This window comes from Pollachius pollachius (assembly GCF_949987615.1).
Source record: "Pollachius pollachius genome assembly, chromosome: 18".
Classification (NCBI taxonomy): Eukaryota; Metazoa; Chordata; class Actinopteri; order Gadiformes; family Gadidae; genus Pollachius; species Pollachius pollachius.
In genome coordinates, this window is record NC_136951.1 from 7718901 (window position 1) to 7744931 (window position 26031).

Below are 26031 nucleotides of genomic sequence, written 5' to 3' on the forward strand. Positions count from 1 at the left end.
CTACCACAATAAACTATAGATGAGGGGGAACTTCATCCCCTGTAGAAGTATGGTCCACTGGGCGTGTGTGGGAGTGTGTGCGCGGTTGAATGAAAATGAGAAGCTGAGTTTGGCATTGTAAGTACAGGCTCATTGTAACGACTGAAAACACAAAGGCCTTTAGAAACGACGGGTGGACACGGACTCAGCCGCACCATGGCGTCTATGCTCTGCGTACCTCAGGTGAGTCCTCAGGTAGAGAGGAGCCGTCGCAGTCCGTGTCCTCCGACAGCTCGGTGGTCTGCTCGCTGCCCCGCCGGCCCCCGGCCCCTTCCAGGTTGTAGTCTGTGGATAGGAGCACAGGGCTGGTGACCGGCTGGACGTCAAGGGGAAACCGAACCCCGGCCAGTAGGAGCCAAGACCCCGCCCGCTGCAAAACATGTTCCCTCCTGTCTGGTAGATCTGTACTTATGAAGGGGCGGGGCTATATTGGACTGCAGGCTTCTGCTCAGATCTAGGAGAGCGGGGGGGGGATGGTGGTGTAGGCCGAATGTTTTATTGACGTTACCTGGTGACCAAAAACAGTCAATAACAGGTAACTCGTGCAATAGCACGTGTTTAACCAACAGAGGGCGGTTTGAGTCCATATCTTATATTATTATACTATGGTCATTAAAACCACGTCCATATTAGGTGACATTTGGACCAGGATCCGCCTATAGCACTTATGTCACTTTTCATAAAAAATACGTTGATTTAGGGTTTTGTTTTTCTTTTAAGTGGCAATCCGGAAGAGTTTCATGTAAATAAATGAAGAGTAAGTCACTAGCTATTAGTACCAGGTGGTTCAGTACTGTAGCTATAGCTAGGACAGTAGGGGGGGTTAGTACCAGGTGGTTCAGTACTGTAGCTATAGCTAGGACAGTAGGGGGGGTTAGTACCAGGTGGTTCAGTACTGTAGCTATAGCTAGGACAGTAGGGGGGGTTAGTACCAGGTGGTTCAGTACTGTAGCTATAGCTAGGACAGTAGGGGGGGTTAGTACCAGGTGGTTCAGTACTGTAGCTATAGCTAGGACAGTAGGGGGGGTTAGTACCAGGTGGTTCAGTACTGTAGCTATAGCTAGGACAGTAGGGGGGGTTAGTACCAGGTGGTTCAGTACTGTAGCTATAGCTAGGACAGTAGGGGGGGTTAGTACCAGGTGGTTCAGTACTGTAGCTATAGCTAGGACAGTATTGGGGGGTTAGTACCAGGTGGTTCAGTACTGTAGCTATAGCTAGGACAGTAGGGGGGGTTAGTACCAGGTGGTTCAGTACTGTAGCTATAGCTAGGACAGTATTGGGGGGTTAGTACCAGGTGGTTCAGTACTGTAGCTATAGCTAGGACAGTAGGGGGGTTAGTACCAGGTGGTTCAGTACTGTAGCTATAGCTAGGACAGTAGGGGGGTTAGTACCAGGTGGTTCAGTACTGTAGCTATAGCTAGGACAGTAGGGGGGTTAGTACCAGGTGGTTCAGTACTGTAGCTATAGCTAGGACAGTAGGGGGGGTTAGTACCAGGTGGTTCAGTACTGTAGCTATAGCTAGGACAGTAGGGGGGTTAGTACCAGGTGGTTCAGTACTGTAGCTATAGCTAGGACAGTAGGGGGGGTTAGTACCAGGTGGTTCAGTACTGTAGCTATAGCTAGGACAGTAGGGGGGGTTAGTACCAGGTGGTTCAGTACTGTAGCTATAGCTAGGACAGTAGGGGGGGTTAGTACCAGGTGGTTCAGTACTGTAGCTATAGCTAGGACAGTAGGGGGGGTTAGTACCAGGTGGTTCAGTACTGTAGCTATAGCTAGGACAGTAGGGGGGGTTAGTACCAGGTGGTTCAGTACTGTAGCTATAGCTAGGACAGTAGGGGGGGTTAGTGCCAGGTGGTTCAGTACCTATTGGGGGTATGGAAGGCAGGCCGTCCCGTGGGGTACCCATCTTGGTCTTGACTCCACTGTCTTCACTCACATCTAAAAGAACAAACAAAGAAATATATATACATTTATACATTTATTATATTTATACATTTATTATACATTTATTTATATATACGTTATACATTTATCTATATACATCAATTCCTGACGATAAATGCCGTGACTATCTCTACTCTTGTGCATCCCAGTCCAGGTTGGGTCCAGGGTGAGGTCACCCGCTGCTGTTTGTGCTGGGCCGCGGGTCCCTCCCTCCTACCTGCGTTGCCGTTGCACTTGTCCGAGGTGATGGGCAGGTAGCTGAGGTAGGGGCTGGGGTTGTGGTCCGGGGGCCGGCTCACCACCAGCTGCACCCGGCCCTTGGCCCGGCGGATGGTGGTCACCGCCTTGGTGTGGGACACGCCCGTCATCAGCTCCTCGTTCACCTGGAGACACCGCACAGGATGAGGCTCGACCGGGGGGGGGGAGCAGTAACCACTGCCAGGGTCGGGGGTTCGATTCCCACCGGGGCCATCTATATGGCACGGTTTAGTTAGGCTGTTTTGGAAGCGTCCATTTTTCGCATCCAACCGTCCATTTTTTATCTTCACAAATTTAAAAGGCGAGACTGAAGTTATTCAGACTCCTTGGTAATAACTTCATATTCCAATACATCTTTAAGACCCGTCAAATCATATTGAACATATTTTAAGACGGTTTAAGGCCTACAATTTAAACTTTTTATAGACCCGCAGAAACCCTGACATCATAGAGAAACCATGGCCATCGTAAGGGGTTTAGGAGTGAACTCAGTCACATGGTATTAAGGAGAACAGTGGGGTCTGGCAGGCCTCCATAGGTTTCAGCCATGTTGTGGACATCGGGGATCGTACCCGGGACCCGTCGACCAGGAGCCGCTACATCATCCTGCGCCAACCCAGTGCCAGCGCACCAACTAATCCCTCTGCCCAGTCTGCCATGTCAACACAACCTACCCGCAGCAGGCGGTCTCCCACCCGGAGCTTGGCCGAGGCGTCGGCCTCGCCCCCCGGGGTCACGGACTTAACGAAGATGCCCCGCTCTCCTCCAATCACGGAGAAGCCCAGGCCCCCTTCTGGAGGCTTGTCCAACTGCAGCATGATGACGTCCTCCTGGGACAGAGCAGAAGCCGTGTTATCATGGTGCTCCGACACTTGGGCTTATCAGGCCGAGGGAAGAACTGACAGCCAAATGTTTTAGATCAGGCCAAAGAACATGAACTGATATGCTTTAAAAGTATTCAAATTATTTTTTACAGATAAAGTAGTACTTTTAAATTATAGATCTGTAATTGAAGACATTATGAGCACTTTAAGATTTACAATTGTGTTTTATTCAAGAAGGCTTTAGGTATTGCAGAAATCCATTATCATCCATTATGAAAGATATTGTTTTAAAATAAAATTGTAATAATTAGAAGCTATTAGAAAAAAGCAAGATGTGTATTCCTGTAAAGCCTCAGGTAAACACAAATTATGTAAATAAATAAGGCTGGGTAAAAATATCGATTCATCAATGCACTGCAATTTATTTGTTCTCGATTCAGAATTTTTTTGAAATCGATTATTTCCAAAAAAAAAAGAAAAAAGAAGCATACTCAGTCATTGTAATCTAGAACCGAGTATGCCTGAATCTACATGCACTTTTACATTTGTCCATGTTATGATTACTACTTTTATGCTGCAAGTTTAGCTCAGGAACAATACTATACAATGGTGTATTCCCTTTTAGCTAATTAAAGCACAATGGAATGGTTAATTCAATTTGAAATGGTTAATTCTAAATAATATTTAGGTATTTTTGTCATCTGCACGCATTTTTGAATCGATATCAAAGCAATTGGATCAATATCAAATCGAATCAAGACCTAAAGAATCGGAATTGAATTGAACAATTTGAGTTTGCATTTACCTCTATCGGACATAGTGTTGGCAGGCAGTCTTCTTTGCTATGGTCACTCCCTTGCAGAAAACCTTTTGAAAATATAACCACAAAAAAACTATGTTAAATAACTGCATCATCAACAGGAAATTATTTTAAAGAAGAAGTACATCAGAACATTTATATAATAATGTGCAATATATTCAGTTTTCATTTCCCTATTTCAACATACCATTCATGCTGTTTGAGACGTTGGGGCTCACGTTGTTGTTGAGAAACGAAACGCTTTTCTGAAGCCCAGGAGAAACCGCCTTCCCGTCCCTTTAAGATGGAGAACAGAGCCAGCGTTAAACACATGACCACAACTCAATCTACTCTACAGATCTGGCTCCAGAACAACAAAGTCAGCAAAAACTAAAGTGCAAAGCTACGAGCACAGCCAAAGCATTATAAAGTATCTAATGTAAAAAAGTATGAGATGTAAGAAGCAGAAAAAACAGTCGAAAGTAGAAAAATGTATGCAGAGAAAAACGTTGATGAAAGTCAAAAGTTTTTTTTTTTTAAATAAAGAAAAAAAAAGAAAAAAAAAAGGAAACAAAAAAAAAATAGTAAAACAGGAAGTGTACATTTCTTTATTTTTTCACAAAAATAAATGGATCAGTGGGTGTCTCCGGCCTGACCCCCTCTCTGTGGGCCAGAGGGAGGACCTCACCTGGTGGCCTTCAGCGTGAGCTCGCTGGGCTTCAGCTCCATGAGTCTGCGGCTCTCGCTCAGCGTCAGCTCGTGCACGGGGGCCCCGTTGATGTAGTGCACCAGGTCCAGGGCCCTCAGGCTGCCCTCCGATGAGGCCAGGGAGCCCGGCAGCAGCTCCTTGACGAACAGCACGCCGTACGGGCTGTTGCTGCCCCCGTCCAGCACCAAGCCTGGGGGAGGAGGGGACGCAGGCATCGGACCAGGGAAGACGGCCTGGAAGATTCTCACCAGCCTCTTCCCGGGGTTTGCGCCACGTTTCGACGACATCGCAAAATGGTTTCAAGGGCGACACACGTAATGACTCGGAAATATCGTAGGCGCGTAAAGAAAAAGACACCAGCCCAGTGAAAAACGAAACCTTAAGCTGTCGCCCACATAACATCCATCCATTTTCCCATGGTGGCTTGTTGACTGATTAGCATCGCGCTGGGGTAAACACGAGGAACCGGTCGCGGAATGGGGAACTTCATGGGTTAGTGTAGTAATTATGGTAAAGAAGCATTGTTTCTTCTTCATTTCAAATCTGGCGGCTGTGCAATTTGTGTAACATCGAGTCATTTTAGGGAAGTCCTTCACAAAGCCAAAAAATATCCAAAGGAAAAATATCTTTGTATTTGTGTTTATTTCACACCAACTATTTTGCAAGTTAAAAGCATTCGTTAAGGACAACCCATGACACATGTTTTCAAAGTGAGGTCAAGCGGTCCCCTACCGAGTGTCTCCGTGTCCCCGCTGAAGCAGATGTCGGGGAGCAGGTGGGCCTCGATGGGGCCCTTGGGGGCCTCCAGGACGCGGCCCACCATCAGGTCCACCACGGCCGGGGCGGCCCGCACCAGGTTCACCACCTCCGTGTGCCCCATGCTGGACACGTCCGTGTTGTTCACCTGTTGAAACGGATGATAAGAATAGAATTTTGAATATTAAAAAAGGGCATATATGGAGCTAACCTAAGAGTGAGTGATTGAGTGAGTGAGTGTGTTAGTGAGAGAGAGAGAGAGAGAGAGTGAGTGTTAGTGTGTGTGTGTGTGTGTGTGTTAGTGTGTGTTAGTGTGTGTGTGTGTTAGTGTGTGTGTTAGTGTGCGTGTTAGTGTGTGTGTGTGTAAGTGTGTGTGTGTAAGTGTGTGTGTGTGTGCGTGTTAGTGTGTGTGTGTGTAAGTGTGTGTGTGTGTTAGTGTGTGTGTGTGTGTGTGTGTGTGTGTTAGTGTGTGTGTGTGTGTGTGTGTGTGTGTGTGTGTGTGTGTGTCATTACGGTGATCATGCGGTCTCCAGATCGCAGCCGCCCGTCCCCTCTGGCGGGGTCCTGGATGATGTCGTGGATGTAGCAGCCCTGGTCGTTGCCCTTGGTCAGGGTGAAGCCCAGGCTGCCTTTCTCCGACTTCACCAGGGACACCTTCAGCTCCACCTCCTGGCAGAGAAAACACAGAGTAGGACCACCGGTAAGGAGGTCATAATAAAGGGTAAATGAAGTCGCTTTAAGACAAAACAAACTATATTAAAGCCATCATACCAAATGGTGCCGCGGAGATGCACAATCAAAATAGAAAAGAAAAGAAAACCGGGTAAAAACTAGTTTTCATCCATTAGTTACATTTCAGAAGTATTAAAAGCATTTCGACAAAGTGTGTTCTAATCTCAACCTACATTTGAAATACAGAAAGAGCCTTGAAACATATTTGCTTCATATTTATCCCTTTTTTGGAAGTCTTGTTCTTACCGGGACGAGCTCGTCCATGTCCTGTCCGTTCCCGGGCACGGTGAGGTTGAGGGGTACGGGTAGTGGGGGAGGCAGGGGGTCGGGACTAGGGGATGTGGGGGGGGACACCATGGGCTCAGCTGACAGAGGGGAGGGAAGCCTGTTCAGAAAAGCAGAAAGTAAACTCAGGAAGACAGCTCGTTTTATCACTTCATAATCCATGAGCGCAGATTAACCAGACCAACCTCAGGAACCGATCATACGTTTTGTTCATGAGCTCACGTTCCAAAATATTTTGGGATCGTCTCTATTAAAACAGCAACACTCGGGGTAAAATATATTTCTTCATACAAACTTGAACTGTAACAGGTTAAATTGTTTTAAATAGGTTTAAAAAATATATGTTTTATTCAATTACTTTTCAGCAGCTCTATACAGGAATATAATAGATACATTAAACAAGACAATGAAGTGAAGTCAAAGACGTGAAGTTTATCCCAACACACACACACACACACACACACACACACACACACACACACACACACACACACACACACACACACACACACACACACACACACACAAGCAGCTACCTGCGGCTGGACAGACTGGACCGCTCCAGGGACAGGTTAGGGGAGTAGAAGGCCGAGTGGGTGCTGTCATCCAGGGGCCCGGGGCTCTCGAAGCGGCCCCTGCCCCCCCCCAGGGTACCGCTGGGGGTCTTGTAGATGCTGTTGTCCCAGCCCTCCAGCCGGCTGCGCTGGGGGCTGAAGGCCTCCTCCTCCTCGTCCCCGCCCTCCTCGGTGCTGTCGCTGTAGCTGTTGCGCCGCCCGGGGTTCTTGTGCTGCAGGAGCCGCTCCAGGGCCTCCTGCACGGGGCCCAGCCCCCCCGAGGGCTCCCCCTGGCTGGGGGAGGACGTCCGGGCCAGTCTGGGGCTGGGCTGGGGCCTGGGGACTGACAGCTCCTTGCGGGGGGAGGGTTTGGGGGTCTGGGTCCAGAGAGAGAGAGGGGTTGAATCGGGAACGGGTTACGAACTCAAAAGTGGTACTACTAATACTAGCAGTCATAATACTAACTGTCTGAACGGCTCTTAACAATATCATTTCATAAAAAAATGTACTAATAAGATGAAAACAGTGAAAATAACATTTAAAATACAATGAATTAAATTCATAAAATAGTATAGAATCAGTACATCAGTTGGAATAGGTGAATTATTCGATATAAATTAATTGTGGGTGCCTTTATGGAAAGCAACGCTAGAGCCTTGAAAGCACTACCTGTACTAGTACTGTACTGTATATAGAGTGAGGGGTCGTGAAGGTCAAGCCTCTGCAGGTAAACACCAGAGCGATGAACTGTGGATGCATACCAAGATGGAGGCGTCCATGTCCGGGAGAAGCCCTGGTTCAGGCCTGCAGAGGTGAAGCACCACCTCCTGGCCGGCCCCCCGCAGAGCAGAGATCACCTCCTACACACACACACACACACACACACACACACACACACACACTGACAATCACAATCAAGCACTGCAAACGATTTGACCAATCAGACCAGAGTGCCATCACTTCCTGTGGGGGCGGGACTACGCGCGACATACATGCTGGGAGAGCCCCTTGAGGGAGGTCTTGTTGACGCAAAGGATGACGTCGCCCACGTCGACGCGGCCGCTCTCCGCCGCCGGTTGCCCGGGGAACAGCTTCTTGACCCGGACCATGCTGGAGGCGCCGGGGTTCTCCCCCGGGACGCGGTCCTCGCGGCTGAAGCTGAAGCCCAGGCCCGAGGTGTTCTTCAGCAGGCACACGTCGAACACGTTGTCTGGGGGAGAGAGGGACGAGGAGCCGGGGGCTGAGCGTTAAGCCGTCGGCGTACTGCATGCGGAGGAGTTATTCATCAAAGAGGGTTACTGTATAGATGAACAATATACCTGTTCATTGCCTCCCTTGGGAATGGAAGTTACCACATCTAATATTTGGTGGTCTCTTTGGAGCCAAAATAGGCTCCACAGGTGGGTCACCACATAGAAATAAAGGGAACACCTGCCCTGTGGTTTATCAACGTTATGGAACAGGTTTTTTGGGCAAAGTTTGTAGACATTTTTGCCCCCGAAATCTTTTCAATCTGCCCTGTGTGGCGTAAGTATCTGTTCACCCAGGCTGCAGTGAGTTGTGGCAGACAGAGGTTCAAACTGTGAAAGGTTATAACTAGAAGACAGTCCTCAACAAGCATACTGCATGCTAGGGTTAGGGTAAGAGCTGAAATCTGGAATGTAAGTATGACGGAATAAAAGAGTTGATAGAAGTAATGGTATTCATCCAAGATCTGGATCTATGGCGATATCAGTATCACAAACAATGATATTAAATTATGTTTGTTAAAAAAATTAAGATGAGAAAGCCCTGTCAAACACCCAATAGCTCAAAAAGTTAGTTAACTTAAAGTAAGAAAGTAAATTCACTAGACATGTATTCCTTACTCAGGACCTTCGAATAAACAATGAACAAATTATTATCCGGATTTAAAAATAAATAAGCATAGTTATGGCTCTCATACCTTCTCATTAGGAAATGTAACACTTATTGATAAACCGTATCTTCATACAAACAATTTAAAACAGTCAGATTCAGATTGACCTTTACTCATTTTGCGACCTCTTTTATCCAGAGCGACTCCAGAACCAAAAAGACCCAAAACATATAATCAAAAATGAAGACTAGCGGCGCGCCACACAACCCGACCACTAGTTCCCTCCGTGTTACAACACATGAGGTTTCAGCATGCCCCTCAGACTGAAACCTCATGTGTCCTCATCTGAAAATTTAAATAAATAAATACATTTCTACATTTTTACTGGAAGCTGTCTGCACATTTGATTCACTCCATGTACTCGCATGATGATTCTTGAGGGTTGAATGGACCAACATCCGAGTCACTTTGCCTAAATAACGGGATGCAACGTAATGCATTGTTCCTCGCCCCGCTGGTCTTACCGTCGGTGACGAAGCCGTACGGCGGGGCGGTCTTGGGCGGGGCGCGGCCGTGGCCTTTGGGGGGCGTGCAGCGGGGCGTGAGAGGGGCGTGCACGCTGTCCGTCGGCGGCTGGCCCTTCTCCAGCAGCAAGTGCACGCTCTGAGACGTAAAATAATCAAAGCAGTCAATGTATGTCCAGCTGAAGTGTAGTTAGAAAGAAAAACCCTGGTTCCCAGTCCATTGGTGGGGTACAGTGACGTATATTCTATGGACATCAATATGCGTGCGTGCGTGTGTCTGACCTTCTTGGTGTCTCTGAGGGCCTCTACTGCCTGGGCGTGCGTGGCCCCCTCCAAGCTTCTACCGTTCACCGCCACCACGCGGTCACCTGGTCGGGTAGAGGAAACACCATGACCATCAGGCAACCATACACACAACACATAGACAACACAGACATAAAACCCTACATTCATGTACCGTATGGTTGTATGATCAATCAGAGAAAAAATATTGAAATCAGGTCATTTACAAATACCGCTATATCACATCTAAAAAGATGGTTTGAAGAGATGGTTATGGCATTTGATACAAGCTTAAGCAGTTTTTATTTATGATGCTAACTTTCTATAGTCCGCCTCTGCATTTTATGGAATTGACCCACCGGCACCGTTTTATAAGCAATAACCTGATTTGATTGCTATATGGGATTTATATTAAGATAAATTTAAGTGAAAAGGGACATTGTATCATATTGACTTTTTCTCTCGCTCTTTATTTGTTTTATTTACTTTGTAAAAACATGAACATAAAACAAAAACGTACAGTATATATTGTGTATTATGTAAATATACACATGCTTTACCTTGATGTGTTTAATCAAACCAGCATATTCTAGTATATTCTGATGATTTTATACCACACTACTCTTTTCCATACCTTTCTGTATCCTGCCATCCATCTCCGCGGCTCCATTTGGTATGATGGCTTTAATATAGATTCCCCCGTGACGGACAGTCGTGTTGACCCCGCCCTAAGAGGAGACAGACAGAGTTTAGGCCAATCAAAGGGAGCACAGTATATGAGGTTGTATTTTATTGGGCTGGGGAGGGGGCGGGGGCAACCTGAACGACGGTGATGCGACTCGATGACAGTAGGCAGTCTATTTTACAAGCATTTTGGCCTATTTGCTGAAATTCTCTTTACATGCCGACAGCAACCTATACATCCACTGCCCCAGAATAAAATCATCGGATGGCTGACCTACCTGCCTACCTACCTAACTACCCAGCTACCTGTGCGCACTCTTGCCCTTTACTCATTGTGCATGAGTCTTCCACTTCCTCTATTCAGTTGGATACTTTCAGAATCTAGCTTCCTATGGCTGGTTTCTCTAAATTGTCTCCCCTAGCTATTCACATGCATCTTCTAGCTAGTGCTCATAAGGTTAAAAAAAGAAATAAAAATGGCTGGATGAAATGGTTACTATAATGACTATATTATCACTAAAAATTACAATTGTATTAATGACAAGTACCCTTGTTTGAGAAACTCGGCTCGAGTCAATAGAATCAAATCCACATGTGTACGTCCTAAACACAGCAACGATTCAACACCCGAGGACCACCTCTTCAAAAACAACTGTCTATTTCTCGGTAAATCCATCGCCCCCCGTCACCAAAAAAAAACAAACAACATGCACAAGAGAGTAAGATTCAGAAAACAGACACAGAAAGCCCCCCACACCCTGACACCAAGCCCCGCCTCACACCAGGTGCACCAGCCAATAAAGAGCCAATAAAGAGCCGATAGAGAGCCAATAGAGAGCCAATAGAGAGCCAATAGAGAGCCGATAGAGAGCCAATAGAGAGCCCACCATGCAGCGGCAGCAGCAGCAGCAGCAGCAGCAGCAGCGCACGACAGTCAAAACAGTGCGAGAGGAAGGGAAGGGGTGGGAGGAAAAAACGAAGAGGGTGAAAACCTTGCCGAACAGTACCGTGACACTTATGCCCAGGCCGCTGTCCTGTTTGGACAGCTCAACGTCAAATAGATCTCCCGGGAGGAGACTACTGACCCCTGGGCCTTTACCACTTAAGTGCTCTGCACTGCCGTACGCGTCCTGCGAACACACAGAACAGGGGAAACCACGTCACAGGCCGGGACATGCAGAGGGAGGGACGTGGGAAGAAAGGGGGGGGGGTTAGCATGCAGCACGCAGTACTGTACTGTACTGCTGCAGTTTGGGGGGGGGGGGTTCACTTGTATTGGCATCGGAAATGCAATGACAAGCACATGTACGTCACGGTAGTCAGGTCAAGCATCGGAGAGATGATTGAACGCATGTGATAAAGAGTTGTAGAATATTATCGTCATCTTGCAAATACGCTATACATGTGTATGTATAGTGTATGTATGCACAGATACAAATTTGTGTTCCCGCCATGTGGGAGAAATCGGGCGAGTGGGAACACCAAAAAGCGTTCACGCACCGACGCAGGTGGGAGCCGTCGGAAGGAGTAAAATATATTATTCTGCAAAATAAAATAAAAAACAGTTTGGGTTTATTTGGTCTACGATGGTGATTGTAAATAATATGAACCATCGGTCGAATTAACAGTAAACAACATAAAATACAAGAAATCTTTTATTTGACACCATCTTGATCCAAGTCCGACATTCAGGCGGTTCGGTAAGTTCAGAACTCCGAGGGTGACGTAAACGCTCCTTCCCACTCAGACGGAGATACCTACGGTTTCTCCAACCTGCCGTGGCCGTGCGCGATGCGCACTTATCTATTCGGTTCCAGAATGGACAAACAAGGTGCATTGTCTCTAGGCAAGCGAGAGAGCTCTAAACAAACGACTCTCAGCAGGCACGCGGGGAACACACCTTTCCCAGCCCCTGTTTCTCGGGACCACTAGAGCAGGTGTCCTCGTCCATGTCCGAGTCCCCCCAGTCCGAGTGTTCCGTCACCTTGAGCGCCTCCGGGACTTTGGCCTTCCTGGTTTTCGGCGGGAGGGCGGGCGGGAGTGCCTCCGGGACCGCGGGACCGGCTTCTGCTTTGCTCTGCTGGTTGGGATTCGATTGGTCGAGGGCGACGTTCCCCTCTGCCTCCAGCTTTCCCAGCTTCTGGAGGATTCCGTTAGGCGTGGCGGGGAAATGGCTGGCCCTGGAGTCCTGGGAGCCCAGGCTGGTGCTGTGGCGGAGAGGGGAGGAGGAGGACGGAGGTGGGGTGGGCGTGTGTGCAGGGGCAGTGGTGTGGGAGCGGGGATGGGGCCGGGGGGTTTCTGCGTCCACCAGTTCCTCAGAGGAAGAGTCGAGGTCAAGTTCCTGCCTCTGGAGGGAGGAAGGAACTTTGACCGATGGCACGGCCTGGTATGCACCATAGGCCAAGGGTGTTCCTGGAGAAAATGAATATAGAAATATTAAGATAACAGTGATGGTATTGTAAAGGGGGGCAAGATAGTGTAGGGGCTAGAGACCATTAACCTGCCTATCTAACCCCCTACCCTACCTAACCCTTACCTGAACGACTGCATCTGATTCACTGAAAGTAGTTTTGTATAAAAGCATTTAATGACTAAATGAATAAAAAGTAAACTAGTAACCGGTAGGAGATGGATTCTGCTCCAACACACGAGGTGAGGATAAGAGAGATGGTTCATGTGTTACATTTATAAAAGGTTAAGGTTTCTAACATTGATAAAACAGGCTTATGGGACAGAACGGAGGCTCCTGTATTAGAATAGCTTGGAATAAGGATGAGGCCATGGATCATTGCTGTATAGTGTGCACACCTTTATTGTGACCTATTTAACGATGATACCTTGGTGATTACATTATTATTTTGAAAGCATGTACTGGAATTTAAGAATCACATTGAAAAGGAATGTTATTTTTAAACGGCAGGAATTTGAAGGAAGTAATACGATCGCTGTGGTTCACGTTTGGAAGCTACGGCATCATTCCAAATAAGGGAAACAAAAGCAAGCCAAAAGGGTTCTGACATTCAACCGAGGACTGAAGGGGTCAGGACACAGCGACGCTCTCTACCTGTGTACCTGGGCTAGGCCGACCCAGAGCCGCCTGCCCCCCCTAACGCCGCAGTACCTTGGTAGAGGCTCTCCTTGGGCTGGGACACCACCAGCGTTATGTCATCAGGGGCGCTCTGCAGGACCTCCACGGCGGCGGCGTGCGGAACGCCCTCCAGGCTCACGTTGTTCACCGAGAGTAGTCGGTCGCCTGGACACACACGGACACACACACACACACTTTAGTTAAGATGATTGCTATGTTGATGCTGGGGCGACAAATAGCAGCGAGTAGAGCGGTTTGTTTCAGTTATCTCTTAAATTGAATTTCGAAGGATAAGCTCTGTTGAGACGAGCAACGTCTGTGTTCCTCTGAGATGTAACCAGGTCACACCAATACATCAAAAACACAACCTCGGTTCCTGATTTAGGCGGCTGCTGTTAACACTTGGTTGTGCAACACTTCTTTCTGCGCTTCTCCCATTGTGATTGTACTAAGCCTCACTTGTAGGTCACTTTAGATTTTAGTGTCTCTGCTGCATGACTTAACATTGTCCAAATTAATCCAGATGATATCATAGTCTGAGGGTGACGTACTGGGTTTGAGGCAGCTGTTGAGGTCCGCCGGCCCTCCTGGGGTGATGGCACTGACGATGGTCCCCAAGTCCATCCGTCCAGAGTCCTCTCCCCCAGCGATCTGGAAGCCTACACAAAACACACACAAACAGACACATGTTTAAACAACAACAAGGTCAACAACAACAACCAGAGGTGTTGTGGACGACATCAGGAGTGGCTTTACGCTGCTTGAGTTCTGATCAAACTATAAGCATGAGGATTTACCCAGGCCGTATTTAACGTCTTTCTTCAGGTTGACTGTTTTGATCTCTCTCTCGGGCGATGGCAGGGCACTGAGCTTTTTCTTGAGGGGTTCTGTGTGAAGAAGGATATTACAGACATAAAACACCAAGCAAGAAGTAATTAATATATATATTGGATCTAGGAGAGGGCAGCGCTCCAATGAATTTATTGCTAAAATCGGTTAACAGCAGTTGCTTCTCTAACATCAGAGAGGGGGACAAACTACTGTTGAAACGAAGCGTGAAAGATTACCTAGAAATGTTTAGTTATACATTTCTGTACATATACACAATCATTATATTCACCATGGAATAAATAATGCAATTCGCCTTGAGACAAAAAGAATATTCTTCAAATGTGTCCTTATGTATATTCATGGCATGCTTGAAATGGCATTCATGGCATGCATGATTGAAATGATTTGGGAACTGGGTACGTCTACAGAATTAAGAGACGATATTCAGGAGAAAGGACAGGAGCCTGAAGACGTACCGTTGAGCGTTAAAGAGGCTGGGGTTGAAGGCTGGTCAGAGGAACCGTGCATACAGAGCCCTGGAGATAAAACAAACAGGAACCTCATCAAGACTACTTACACGACTAACTACTGCCATTACTCATCTTGTCTAGCCAACTCATTATGCAAAGATAGGGACTGATTGTGCAAACGTGATATACTGTGTTTTAACTGTACATTATCATTCAGTCAAAAATAGCCCCCAAAGAACTCTGAAATAACGTGTTCACTTGAATGGCAAGATCACTGCAATTTAAATATATATGATATTTACTTAAATGAATGAATGTATTATATCGTTTTTTTATCTATTTTTTTTATAATTGTTCAATAAAAAATGAAATCAGAATTGATGCAAAATTTACCCACCACGACAGTATTATCTCCTTCCACATTAAAGTGTTCACACTACACAAGCTAGCTGGTGTCGGTTGACTTGGGGAGGAACAAAAAGCTGAATTATTTACCGAGGGCCCCAAGCAGTGCAGCTGCCCAGGACAGCAGAAGCCCCTTAGCTCAGACAGGGTGGGACCGTGTGGATACAGCCCTATCGTTAGCACCACACGCTACCTGGCGAGCTCAACAGGTCCTTACCTACAACGTTAGCCTGGCCCGCGGCGTCTTCTGCCGAGGGCGGTTCCTTCTGGAACCTTCCGGCGTTCCAGAGAGGGCTGCTGCTGCTGGGGGCGGGGCCAAACACTCTGGAGGTAGTCAGAGGAAGTCAGAGGTTATGTCACTGGGTTTATATGGATGTCAGGATGTGGTGGTTCATTAGCGCCGGCCCGTTCATTAATTATTCGTTGGATGATGTAACCTGGCCAGGTGGACCTCATTCCCGTCTACCTGAGTCAACGTGTTCCCGCGGGATTTAGCAAGTCTACCGGATAGTGGGGTGTTGATGTGTGGCCATGGGTGATCCAGACCAGTTGTGTAGTGTGTACTGCCAAAGGGGGCCATGACTTTAAAAGTAGTCTAGAAGGCAGGAGCCTCGAGGCGTTGGATAAATATTGAAGGAATAAACTCTGAATGGTTTATTAGCTAGTAGAATACCTAGAATATAAACAACTTTAATCTGTAATGCGGCGCCTCTGGTGTGTCTGCGTTGTCAAGGGAATATCTGGTCAGCAGTTGAATCTGACAGTTGTTTTAATGTTGGATTTGTCGGCCATTGATTGGGAATGGTTAAAGGCGGAGGAGTGCCTTCATTTGAAATTATGCAGACCCCTGGAACGCTTTTGATTAATCAGGATGAAGTATTTACCCTAACTGTAGTTATATATATATAATTAAATAATTGTAATATAATGTAACAATAAATATGTCTTCCTTTTCATCTCTTTATCCTTTCCATGTTCACCACGGTCACCACACCACTGTATCCACACGTTCACCACACCACTGTATTCACACGTTCACCACACCACTGTATTCACACGTTCACCACACCACTGTATCCACACGGTCACCACACCGGTGTATCCACACGTTCACCACACCACTGTATCCACACGTTCACCACACCGGTGTATCCACACGTTCACCACGGTTCACCACACCACTGTATCCACACGTTCACCACACCGGTGTATCCACACGTTCACCACGGTTCACCACACCACTGTATCCACACGTTCACCACACCGGTGTATCCACACGGTCACCACACCGGTGTATCCACACGTTCACCACGGTTCACCACACCACTGTATCCACACGGTCACCACACCGGTGTATCCACACGTTCACCACGGTTCACCACACCACTGTATCCACACGTTCACCACACCGGTGTATCCACACGGTCACCACACCGGTGTATCCACACGTTCACCACGGTTCACCACACCACTGTATCCACACGGTCACCACACCGGTGTATCCACACGTTCACCACGGTTCACCACACCGGTGTATCCACACGGTCACCACACCGGTGTATCCACACGTTCACCACGGTTCACCACACCACTGTATCCACAGTGTCCTCCACTCACTTGTCCTGCGGGTGCGTCCCGGAGAAGGACAGGGAGTCTGTGTCTGAGCTGGTGCGCTGGTGCTGCTGGTAGGGCTGCTTCTGCAGCAGCTGGTACAGCGGTGGGCCCAGGCCTCCGTGTGAGCCCAACATCCCCCCTCCACCACCACCAGCCAGCCCCAGGGCAGCGGCGGCGCGGTGCTCCGGCGACTCGGGCACCTGGCCCAGGTTGTGGTGGGAGCGGCTCATCAGGCGGGGGTTGGTGTGCATGGCGGAGGAGGAGGAGGAGGAGGAGGAGGAGGCCGGGAGGAAGCCGGGGAAGAGCGGGGGCTCGTCCTGGGGGGTGAGCTGGCCCGAGAGCGCCTTGTGGAGCGCCGCCTCCGAGTAGGAGATCCTCTTGAAGAGCTCGGGGTCCGAGTGCGTGGAGCCGCTGGGGGTCAGGCTGCCGGGGCCGCCCGCCCGGCCCAGGGGCTCCCCCTGGGGGTCCAGGGGGTACTGCATGCTGGCCAGGGGGCTGTTCTCTGGACACGGGAGGGATGGGGGGCCGAGTCAGGGGAGCACCTTTGGTCTTACGAATAGTGATAACAAGTAATATTAATGTAATAACGAGTTGCGTTGTACTTGGGGTAACAACCCGACAAGAAAAAAAAAGCGGTGGAAGCAGATTATTTCCGTAGGGTGAAGAACGAAAAGAATGGAGCCAGTACAAACTGGTTGGTGGAGACAGACTTTTTTTGTAAATGGTGGTATCTTTTTTTGGTCATAGAAGATATGATCAGGCTATAAGGATATAAACATCTATTACAAACTATTTCGGGTTAACTGGCACTTGAATTAGGTTTGACTGATTCCCATAATCAGTCAATCCTGAGGCCATTTGCCAATTAATAACTTCTAATTCATAGTTTCCCCAGCTCTGTGAGTGTGCAAGCGAAGCGGTAAAAATGGCCACTTCACATGGCCCTCTCTCATACCGAGTTCCTGCAGCTCCTGGTTGTTCTGCCGGGCCTTCATCTGCAGGTGGAACTTGTGCTGGTCTGAGCACAGCTGCAGCAGGTACTGGCACGTCTTGTTGCTGTCCGTCTGGAACAGGTGCTTGATGCCGTCAGACATGTTCTGGAGGCAGATCTTCTTCTTCTGCAGACATGAAGGGGAAAATGAAGAGGAGGATGGCACTTCACAATCCCCAAATGGACCTTTATTCATGAGGTGGTGTGGTTGGTAGAATTACAGAGTCACATCGGAATATATCATATAGTGTTGTTTATTTGTTAAATCATGGATCATTTATATGTAGACTTTCAAAATACATGTTTATATATTATAATTCGAAAATATATTTATTTAATAAAATGTATTATGATGACTATATACAATTTGTTTTAGCAAATGAACTTCAAATACATTTTTGAATATTTGTATACGTATTATCATCTATATCTAGACTTCCTCCACATCTCCATGTTAATCCCGCCGTGCGCACCGTGAAGGAGATCTTCTTGGTGTCCCTCCAGGGGAACCTCAGCACGGGGGTGCGGTTGGCGTTGAGCACCTCGAAGATGAGCGCCCCCTTGGAGTAGACGCCCAGCATGATGCCCGTCTGGGAGCGCTTCTCCGGCAGCACGCGGTGGAAGTGCACCCCGTACTCCGTCAGCCGCTGGCTCACCTGCGGCACAGAACCACTGCTGGGTTATTTCATGAGACGTGACACAAAGCTGAGGGGTGAGAGGGGACCCCAACGTCGTGATGTGTTTTTCTCAGGCTGTCTTGGCTAGGTGTCGTCTCGTCTTAAATTCGATTTCAAGCCTCAAAGAAAACTACGTTAAGGTCGGCTTCGCTCAGGAAGTAGAGCGGGTTGACTTGCAACCGGAAGGTTGCTGGTTCTTTCCCCGGCTCCTCCTGATTTCTGAGGCGTCCCTGAGCAAGACACCAAGCTGGCCGTCGCCTGTGCTGCCGCCAATGCAACACCATCTGATCTCATTCTTCTATGCTAAAAATACATAGTGAACTAAAATATTGAAAACCAACTCCAACCATGTTTTCTAAATGGTGCGGTTGTTTGTTGGTGCATGATGTGCCCAACCTTGAGGAACTCCAGCTCGGCGTGGCCCTCAGGGACCCCGTAGTAGTTGCTGTGGAGCCGGGGCAGCTTCTCCTTGACGGCCGCCTGCTCCAGCTTATCCAGCACCGACACTGGCAGGTAGTGCTCCAGCCTGAAGTACGTCTTCCCATGCAGCTGAGACACCCAAAGACGCCCACATGCATTAATATCTCCTCATAAACAGACACCGTCACGTAGAAATAATAAACATTCGACTCACATTTACATATCTATACTAATATTGTTTTTGTGGCAACCACCAATGGTTATCAATGGACGTACTCTGGGAACACTTGATATCGACTGGATTGTTGCACTCCAACATCTGTCCACGCCAGGACAGAGCTCTAACCCCGATGTGCAATATGCTTTGGTTTATTGCCTTTTCTATGGGATATCTTATGTGAAAGGTTATACAAGTCTTATGCATTCAGTCCTAGACTGTAGACACAGGCCCGCTAGTTTATTTATGAAATTCCTCTGTTCAAGGAGAGAACCTACATCCAGTCAAACATTAATTATCTCATAAAGTATGCATAGGTTATTTTACCTTCACATATATTTATTTTAGATTTGTCCTTTAAATGATTGTAATATATTGAGTTCATTTAAATGTGATTCTACATTATGGGCCAAGCACTCTGTAGGAGCTTTATGTTGGAATGGGGCCATATAAATAAACTTGCTTTGCCTTCCATGCAATAAAAAGAAATACATGGAAGTATGGGGATGTAATTACAGTAAGAATATAACGTTTTATTTAAAAGAATAGTGTATGCCCCTATTTAGTCATTAAACAACCCTTTCTCCTGACACAACTTCTATATTTTTAGAAACATGTCATTAAACACACAGTGAGACTTTGGACATAAGGGATCGAACCCAGGACCTTTGGGCTGGGAGTCCACACCCTAACCCCTAGAGGTGATGCCTTGGTAAGGAGAGGGCGTACCTCGGGCTGGTAGTCGCTGAACTCTGCCTGCAGGGCCAGAGAGGCCAGCAGCATGGCGTTCTCTGTGTCGCAGCGCACCCTCTCCTCCAGGATGTCCTTCCGCAGCTGAAGGTAGTACTGGTGTTTCGTCATCCCATGCCTGTTGGTGTAGAGAACATGTTGTAATTAAATTATACTCGTTAACCTACTGCATCATTGCTACTTATAATCCTTATTTACTTCTACTAGTATTGGAATGGTCCACGCTCTCTGCATTTCATCGTGCAAATATTAACTTTTCTTTCTAGATTTGCACTGTTCTGTCAACATTTGAATATGCAACAACTAGCTGTTTGCCTCCTGAGATTCTCTCTTGGCATAATTAGGTATTGAAATAGAATTGTAGACGTCGACGTTCCTGCTGAAGGCTAACCGATGACTTTTAGTTCTTACTGTATGAAGCTGACGTCGTCCACAAAGAACTTGATGCGCAGGAACAGGTTGAAGGGGACGTCAGATTTCTTCTTCTTGGGTTCCTCCTTCCAGCCCTCGGGGGCCACCTTGGTCAGTTTGGCATCAGGATCCACGAAGAAGAACTCGTTGTCTTGGGAGGAGGGGGGTAGAGAAGGAGGGTCAGATATGGATGGTTGGAGCAGTGTGGCCCTTGACAACGGTCGGAATGATCGGTCAATTAAATGTTCAATAATGCTGCAATAACGTTGCAAGGAAAACAAACATTTAAGACATCGCGTAATGTTGAATTTAATAAAGAAGGTTATTTATTAGTAGTTATTTTCTTCTCATATTTCTCTTGTAATGTTTACAATTTCATAAGAAATTGTACATTTTGCCAATGGCATATGGCATAATTTATTTATTTTGTTTCCATAAAAAAGAAGGCAATATTAATAGTAAATATAATCAATCATTCAATCAAGTTTTACTCCAAATATCGTTAGAACATGGAATCGTGAACCCAAACCCTATGGGTCGTGAGCTAAGAGAATGATCCCCCTTACGCCCCCACACCTTTGAGGTAGGCCAGGCCAAACAGGTGGTGCTCCACCAGCCCCACGTGCGCCACCACCATGTCCAGCACGTCTTTACACACGGCCTTGAGGTCGCAGCCCAGCTCCAAACGCTGCCCGTTCAGCAGCACCACCCCCACCTTCCTCTGGACCTCCTCGCCCTTGCCTCTCTTCTGTAGGGGGGGGGGGGGGGGGATTTATACACAAAGTCAAACAAGCAAACACATTTACTATTTTTAATAATACAATTTTATCATCATCGCCCCTCTTCAAAGCCCTGTCATTCAATAGGATGCATTACTTTCCATTTCACTACTGCTGTGATTTTGTGAACAAAATGGGTTAATGTCCTCTTAAAATTTGGATAATGGTCTGTGGTGATCAAACAACCCTCTTTCCTGGCTTCAGGAAAACATCATGTACCGATATTATTTCGTGCCGTTTCTGCGAAAGATCATTTTGTAGTGAATGCGCCTTTCAGGAATGTTAACAATGGCTACAGCGCTTTGGTCTTTGTGAAAATACATTTGATAAAAGGCCTTGTGTGGTTATGTTGTCCAAACTGTTATGTTGCTCATAAACACCATAACCCTAACCGACTCACATGAATCCAAAAGAACAAAGCGCTTTAATGCAGTTGTTTACATTCATGACAGGCCCGCTCACACCCAATGCTCTCTGGCAGAATCGGTACATGGGGGCAATGCTGCCAAGTGAAGCCAGGAGAGAAGGTTATGATGATTCGATCACACAGACAGCTTTTGACCTTTAAGGAATGATAATTCCCAACAAAGCTAGAAGACCCTGACATTTCAGTCATGATGGTTTCCCAACTCTCTTAAACAAAATGTGAGAACGTGACGAGGTCACTCAATGTCCTCGATGTCTACTGTTTCTTAGAATATATTTATTGTAATTATTACTTATTTGATATAATTTTACCTCATTTATCCTTTCTACTTATTGCACCGTTGGACAGAAACAAATGCAATTTCGATTCCTCCATTTTTCTTGAACATATTTTGGAATAGATAATAAAGCTGACATTTACTTTGATTAAGTGATAATCCATAGGCATTTGGACCGTCTGTTCTATTGTATGAATGCAATGTCAAGCATCTTGAGTTTGTCCCTGACCATGAATAGGGCCATGAAAAGAAAAAGGCATTATTATTGAAGTTAAAGCGTTACCATGATGGACGAGGGCACCGTCAAGGAGACACAAGGCTCGCTGGTCATCTTCACAAACTCAGGGCCGTAGAAAGACTGCAGGCCAGACAGACACACAGGACAGCCGCTGGGAACATTGCTTTGTAATCATAGCCATTTTTCCAAAGCGCTGACCGATACTGTGGGTCGTACATTCATAGGCTTCGGAGGGAATTCAACCCCTAACCCTGGAAGGGTTTAGGCCTTGATCTACCAGTTGATAGACACAAGGCCACTGTGGTTCCACATGAAAAGGTTTATTGCCAGGGAAGCACCCACATAAAAAGAAAGTGTTCAAAGTTACAAGATACAACCAGAAGCAACTGTACATAAAATAAATATAAAAACAGTTCCGATACTAAACATAATATCCGAACGATGAAAAAAGCCCCGGAGAGTACTGCAGAAATCGATGTACAAACCATTGGAGAACATCGCGCATCGTTTGAACACCCACACTCCCTCACCTTGGCCTTGCGCTGGCCCTGCGTGGGCGTGCAGAAGGCGTCCCCCTGGAAGTCCGCCACCGAGGCGCGGGACGCCGGCGACATCTCGTCAGGCATGTAGAGGTTGGCCCGGGACAGCCGGACGGCCAGGTGGGCCTGCAGCCGCTGCACCTCCTCCTCCTGGCTGCGCAGGAGAAGCTCTGCCCCCGCCAGACCCTCGTCTGACGCCGGCCCATCGTACAGCCTGGGGAGGGGGGGGGGAGATGGTAGTTGAGTATGATCCTTCAAAGCACCAATCACAAGACGGCTTAGCTCAGGAGGTAGAGAGGGTTGACTTGAAACCAGAAGGTTGCAAGTTTGATTCAGGTGTCCCTGAGCAAAACACCCAATCCGTACTGCTCCTGGTGGTTGACGCCGCTGTCGGTGTGTGAATGACCGACCAAAGTCACTTTCGATAAAAGGTTCTGCTATATTCCCTAAAATGTAAATACAAAAAATAACAACACTCTTACCAAAGGCTGATCGTTTGTGAAAGAAGCACGGATCAGATCCTTCTGGTTACGTGCGATACAGCAATGATCTTCCCCTCTACGTAATGTTTAGTAGTACTGTTCAGGGTACATAGCATGCCCCACCTATGATTAATCCATTTTCCATTCCACTACTTATTCTTTGATGATGTTAACATGTGTATGTGGACAAAGACGGATGAGACAGACACATGGATAAGGCAATGGAAGTGTACAGTACGTTGTCCATGGCGAAAAAAGCCATTGGAATCCTGGATCAAAGACAGAGACATAGGTTTCTAGAGGATTGAAAACCAATTGGTATTGTAAACTAGTGTATATCCCCTCTGGGTGTAAACAGAAGGGCAGTGCTGCTCTGCTCCACCAGAGATTAGAGAGAGAGACAACTCTGCTGAGTGAGGTTTCTACGTTAGCTGACCTCACCGGGCGGGCATGGTCATCACCCTGCTCGGCCACCAACCCCCCCCCTCCCCACACACACACACACACACACAGACACACACACACACACAGTGAGAGTCAGAGTAGGAGTGTTTGTGAGACACATACATATACACACACACACACACACACACACACACACACACACACACAGTCAGAGTGGGAGTGTGTGTGTGAGAGACACACACACACACAGTCAGAGTGGGAGTGTGTGTGTGAGAGACACACACACACACACACACACACACACACACACACACACACACACAGGTAAGCAACCATCCATCCTTCATCCAAATTCACTTCAGAAATAAGCTTGACAGTCCTAATCATCATGTTACAATTTCAGGGACAAAGGTTTTTGATGACTGAATTTTACCAACAGGGGGAGCTATGGAACTATGACCACAACTATGAAACGCTCACGCACATATTCACTTTGCTAGACACACCACAAAGAATAACCAACCAGAGTATTTTGGAAATGTTTGAAATACTTTCATAGGGCTGTAAGTTAATTCCCTTCTGGTTCGACGTGTGGAACTCGTTCAACAGTCTCCCGTTCACCGCTTGCCTGAACTGAGGATTTGCTCAATGTTTAACTGTAAGTGAACCCACTGTTTCAGAGCGATTTTGATCACTATGAGAATAAAAAAAGAAAATGGTTTTTGGCTGAGAGTTCTAAGAAGGAGTGTTATTATCCCCATGTTTGCGGCCCATGCCAACTTTGTGATACTTATTTTTGCACTTGTACAGGTGGATTGTATAAGCGTGCTAATGAGGGAGGTTGCATGTGAAACGCGCCACACACCTTGCCGCTAAGACTATAGGTGACCGAGACGCTTAACCCTCTCTCGGACACGGACATCGAATCTATCAACGCCCAGACGGAGCTCAACATCCACAAACACACCCTGGGGGTACTGTACCCTCTTAGGATGTCCAAATGTTGTGACATATCACAAATAGAATAGGATTGAGTTTTGGTTGTGATTAGAACATTCACAAACTGGTTGGCTAAGACAAACTCATCAGATTTTATACAGGATTTCCTGAATTATACTATTGATAAGCAACAGTGATCAAAGGGCACAGCTTTCTATGTTCAACATCATAGAAGACACACCGAGAAGATTCAAACAAAACAAACACGATTTTGGTTTCACTGGCGTTTGACCAGGCTCAGGAAATGCATGGGACTAGGCTGTCTGCCACGCATGATTGGGTAAGAATGCATGGACTTCCCTTACAGATAATTGCATGCCAGCACACATTCGTTCAGTCACTAATATAACAGTTTTACAAGAATGTGCTCGTCTTCCACAAAAGGAAATATGAATCTGAAGTATGAAGGTTTTAATTAAGACGTTATTCTCTCTCACACACACGCACACACACACAAACCCCCCCCCCACTGAAATAATCCAATCTAATCCAATCTTTACATACCAGGCGTGAGAACAGAGGCCAAAGGATAAATGGAGCTATTGTTTCCGACCTTCTTTTTTTTTTTTTTACACAAAAACAACAACAAGCAAATCACCAGCATTTTATAACACGCCCATACTGACACCAGAATTAACTCAGTTTCACTCTTATCGGAGAGGAATCACACACACTACGATATCAGACTGTAAAACATTGTCTCACGATAAGAATGATATGCTGGCTATTTCTTTCACAGTTTAACTCCAGTAGCCTGAGAAATTCCAATAACTTCTTTACATTGTTGTAGGAATGTGCTGTATTATATAGTTACTGCTATACAATACCAAATAATCCACTCTTTACTTTCTCACAGACTTTCTACCTGGTTTGACCCATGTAGTTATCGTTTTAGGACTTTTGGATGTTAGAAGCGGTTTGAAAGTTAGTGCGCAATATCCCAAGAAGCTCTGACCTCAATAAATCATGGTTCATGGTTTATATCAGCCTCTCAGTGAAACTCACATTCACCAAAACAGTCAATAGACCCGTTCCAACAAACCCTTCTGATACAAAGAACACATGTGAACTATGTAGCACAGAGCAAGTACGTTTTATGTTTACAACATAACATTCACTCAAAAATCGAATCTCTGTTCTGGAATAAGCAGAAAAGCCTAACATACACGATACATCAATAAGTTATGGCTGGGTTAGGCCTTATGTACTATTCTGCATTCAAGTCTGGAAGTAATGAACACTGTGTATGTTACAGCAGTGTACAGTGGTGGTTTTGTGTGTGTGTTGTATTTGTGTCTATGCGTGTGCATTAGTAATGCGCGATATAAACAATATACGATATAAACGATAAAAAATGGCCTACGATAGAGATTTTAATTCTATTGCTCTATCGCGATAATGCATGTTGATGACGCAAAATACAACGTTTCATTTTTGGTTTGGTGCAATTCCTTTTCACATTGCGATTTTCGCAACAGTGCCAGAATTCGTCAACAAACCTGCATGTGTGCAAAGAACGTTAAATCATTGGACAAAAAGGTCTGGGGCGTCTTAAAGCGTTAAAGAAAAAGGGGGGGGGGAAGCACCGGTGAAAGTAAACAATCATGGATATCCAGCATGATATACATTGATCTGCGGACTGGTCCAACTCCTTCTCCCTCATCCTGACTCGGAATGTGTTAAATGCATCGGCATTTTTAAGTTATGTTTTCCAGCATACTTTTTACTTGCTTTTGTCGGACCGTCGGGTGGTGGCTCAACAT

General features: G+C 46.6%; 1 protein-coding gene across 5 annotated transcripts in view; it reads right to left on the minus strand.

Annotated features, from left to right (window-relative positions):
• ptpn13 (protein tyrosine phosphatase non-receptor type 13) overlaps positions 1 to 26031 on the minus strand; it is a 60403-nt gene that overhangs the window by 4238 nt on the left and 30134 nt on the right. The window contains exons 10-41 of one of the 5 annotated variants that reach the window (XM_079756206.1): positions 22374 to 22596; positions 21889 to 21963; positions 20699 to 20870; positions 20123 to 20273; positions 19691 to 19829; positions 18721 to 18873; positions 18121 to 18303; positions 17612 to 17774; positions 16660 to 17158; positions 15260 to 15366; positions 14644 to 14703; positions 14134 to 14223; positions 13888 to 13995; positions 13370 to 13501; positions 12233 to 12660; positions 11241 to 11378; positions 10199 to 10292; positions 9565 to 9650; positions 9283 to 9421; positions 7893 to 8110; positions 7662 to 7760; positions 6883 to 7277; positions 6308 to 6446; positions 5843 to 5998; positions 5306 to 5477; positions 4553 to 4763; positions 4073 to 4161; positions 3871 to 3932; positions 2916 to 3071; positions 2201 to 2366; positions 1903 to 1977; positions 218 to 324 (exon numbers count right to left, since the gene is read on the minus strand). In XM_079756206.1, coding sequence (XP_079612332.1) covers positions 218 to 324; positions 1903 to 1977; positions 2201 to 2366; positions 2916 to 3071; positions 3871 to 3932; positions 4073 to 4161; positions 4553 to 4763; positions 5306 to 5477; positions 5843 to 5998; positions 6308 to 6446; positions 6883 to 7277; positions 7662 to 7760; positions 7893 to 8110; positions 9283 to 9421; positions 9565 to 9650; positions 10199 to 10292; positions 11241 to 11378; positions 12233 to 12660; positions 13370 to 13501; positions 13888 to 13995; positions 14134 to 14223; positions 14644 to 14703; positions 15260 to 15366; positions 16660 to 17158; positions 17612 to 17774; positions 18121 to 18303; positions 18721 to 18873; positions 19691 to 19829; positions 20123 to 20273; positions 20699 to 20870; positions 21889 to 21963; positions 22374 to 22596 — 5185 coding nt within the window. Of the gene's footprint in view, positions 1 to 217; positions 325 to 1902; positions 1978 to 2200; positions 2367 to 2915; positions 3072 to 3870; positions 3933 to 4072; positions 4162 to 4552; positions 4764 to 5305; positions 5478 to 5842; positions 5999 to 6307; positions 6447 to 6882; positions 7278 to 7661; positions 7761 to 7892; positions 8111 to 9282; positions 9422 to 9564; positions 9651 to 10198; positions 10293 to 11240; positions 11379 to 12148; positions 12661 to 13369; positions 13502 to 13887; positions 13996 to 14133; positions 14224 to 14643; positions 14704 to 15259; positions 15367 to 16659; positions 17159 to 17611; positions 17775 to 18120; positions 18304 to 18720; positions 18874 to 19690; positions 19830 to 20122; positions 20274 to 20698; positions 20871 to 21888; positions 21964 to 22373; positions 22597 to 26031 lie in introns of all 5 variants that reach the window. The other 4 variants (XM_079756205.1, XM_079756204.1, XM_079756208.1 and 1 more) reach the window with 4 other exon arrangements.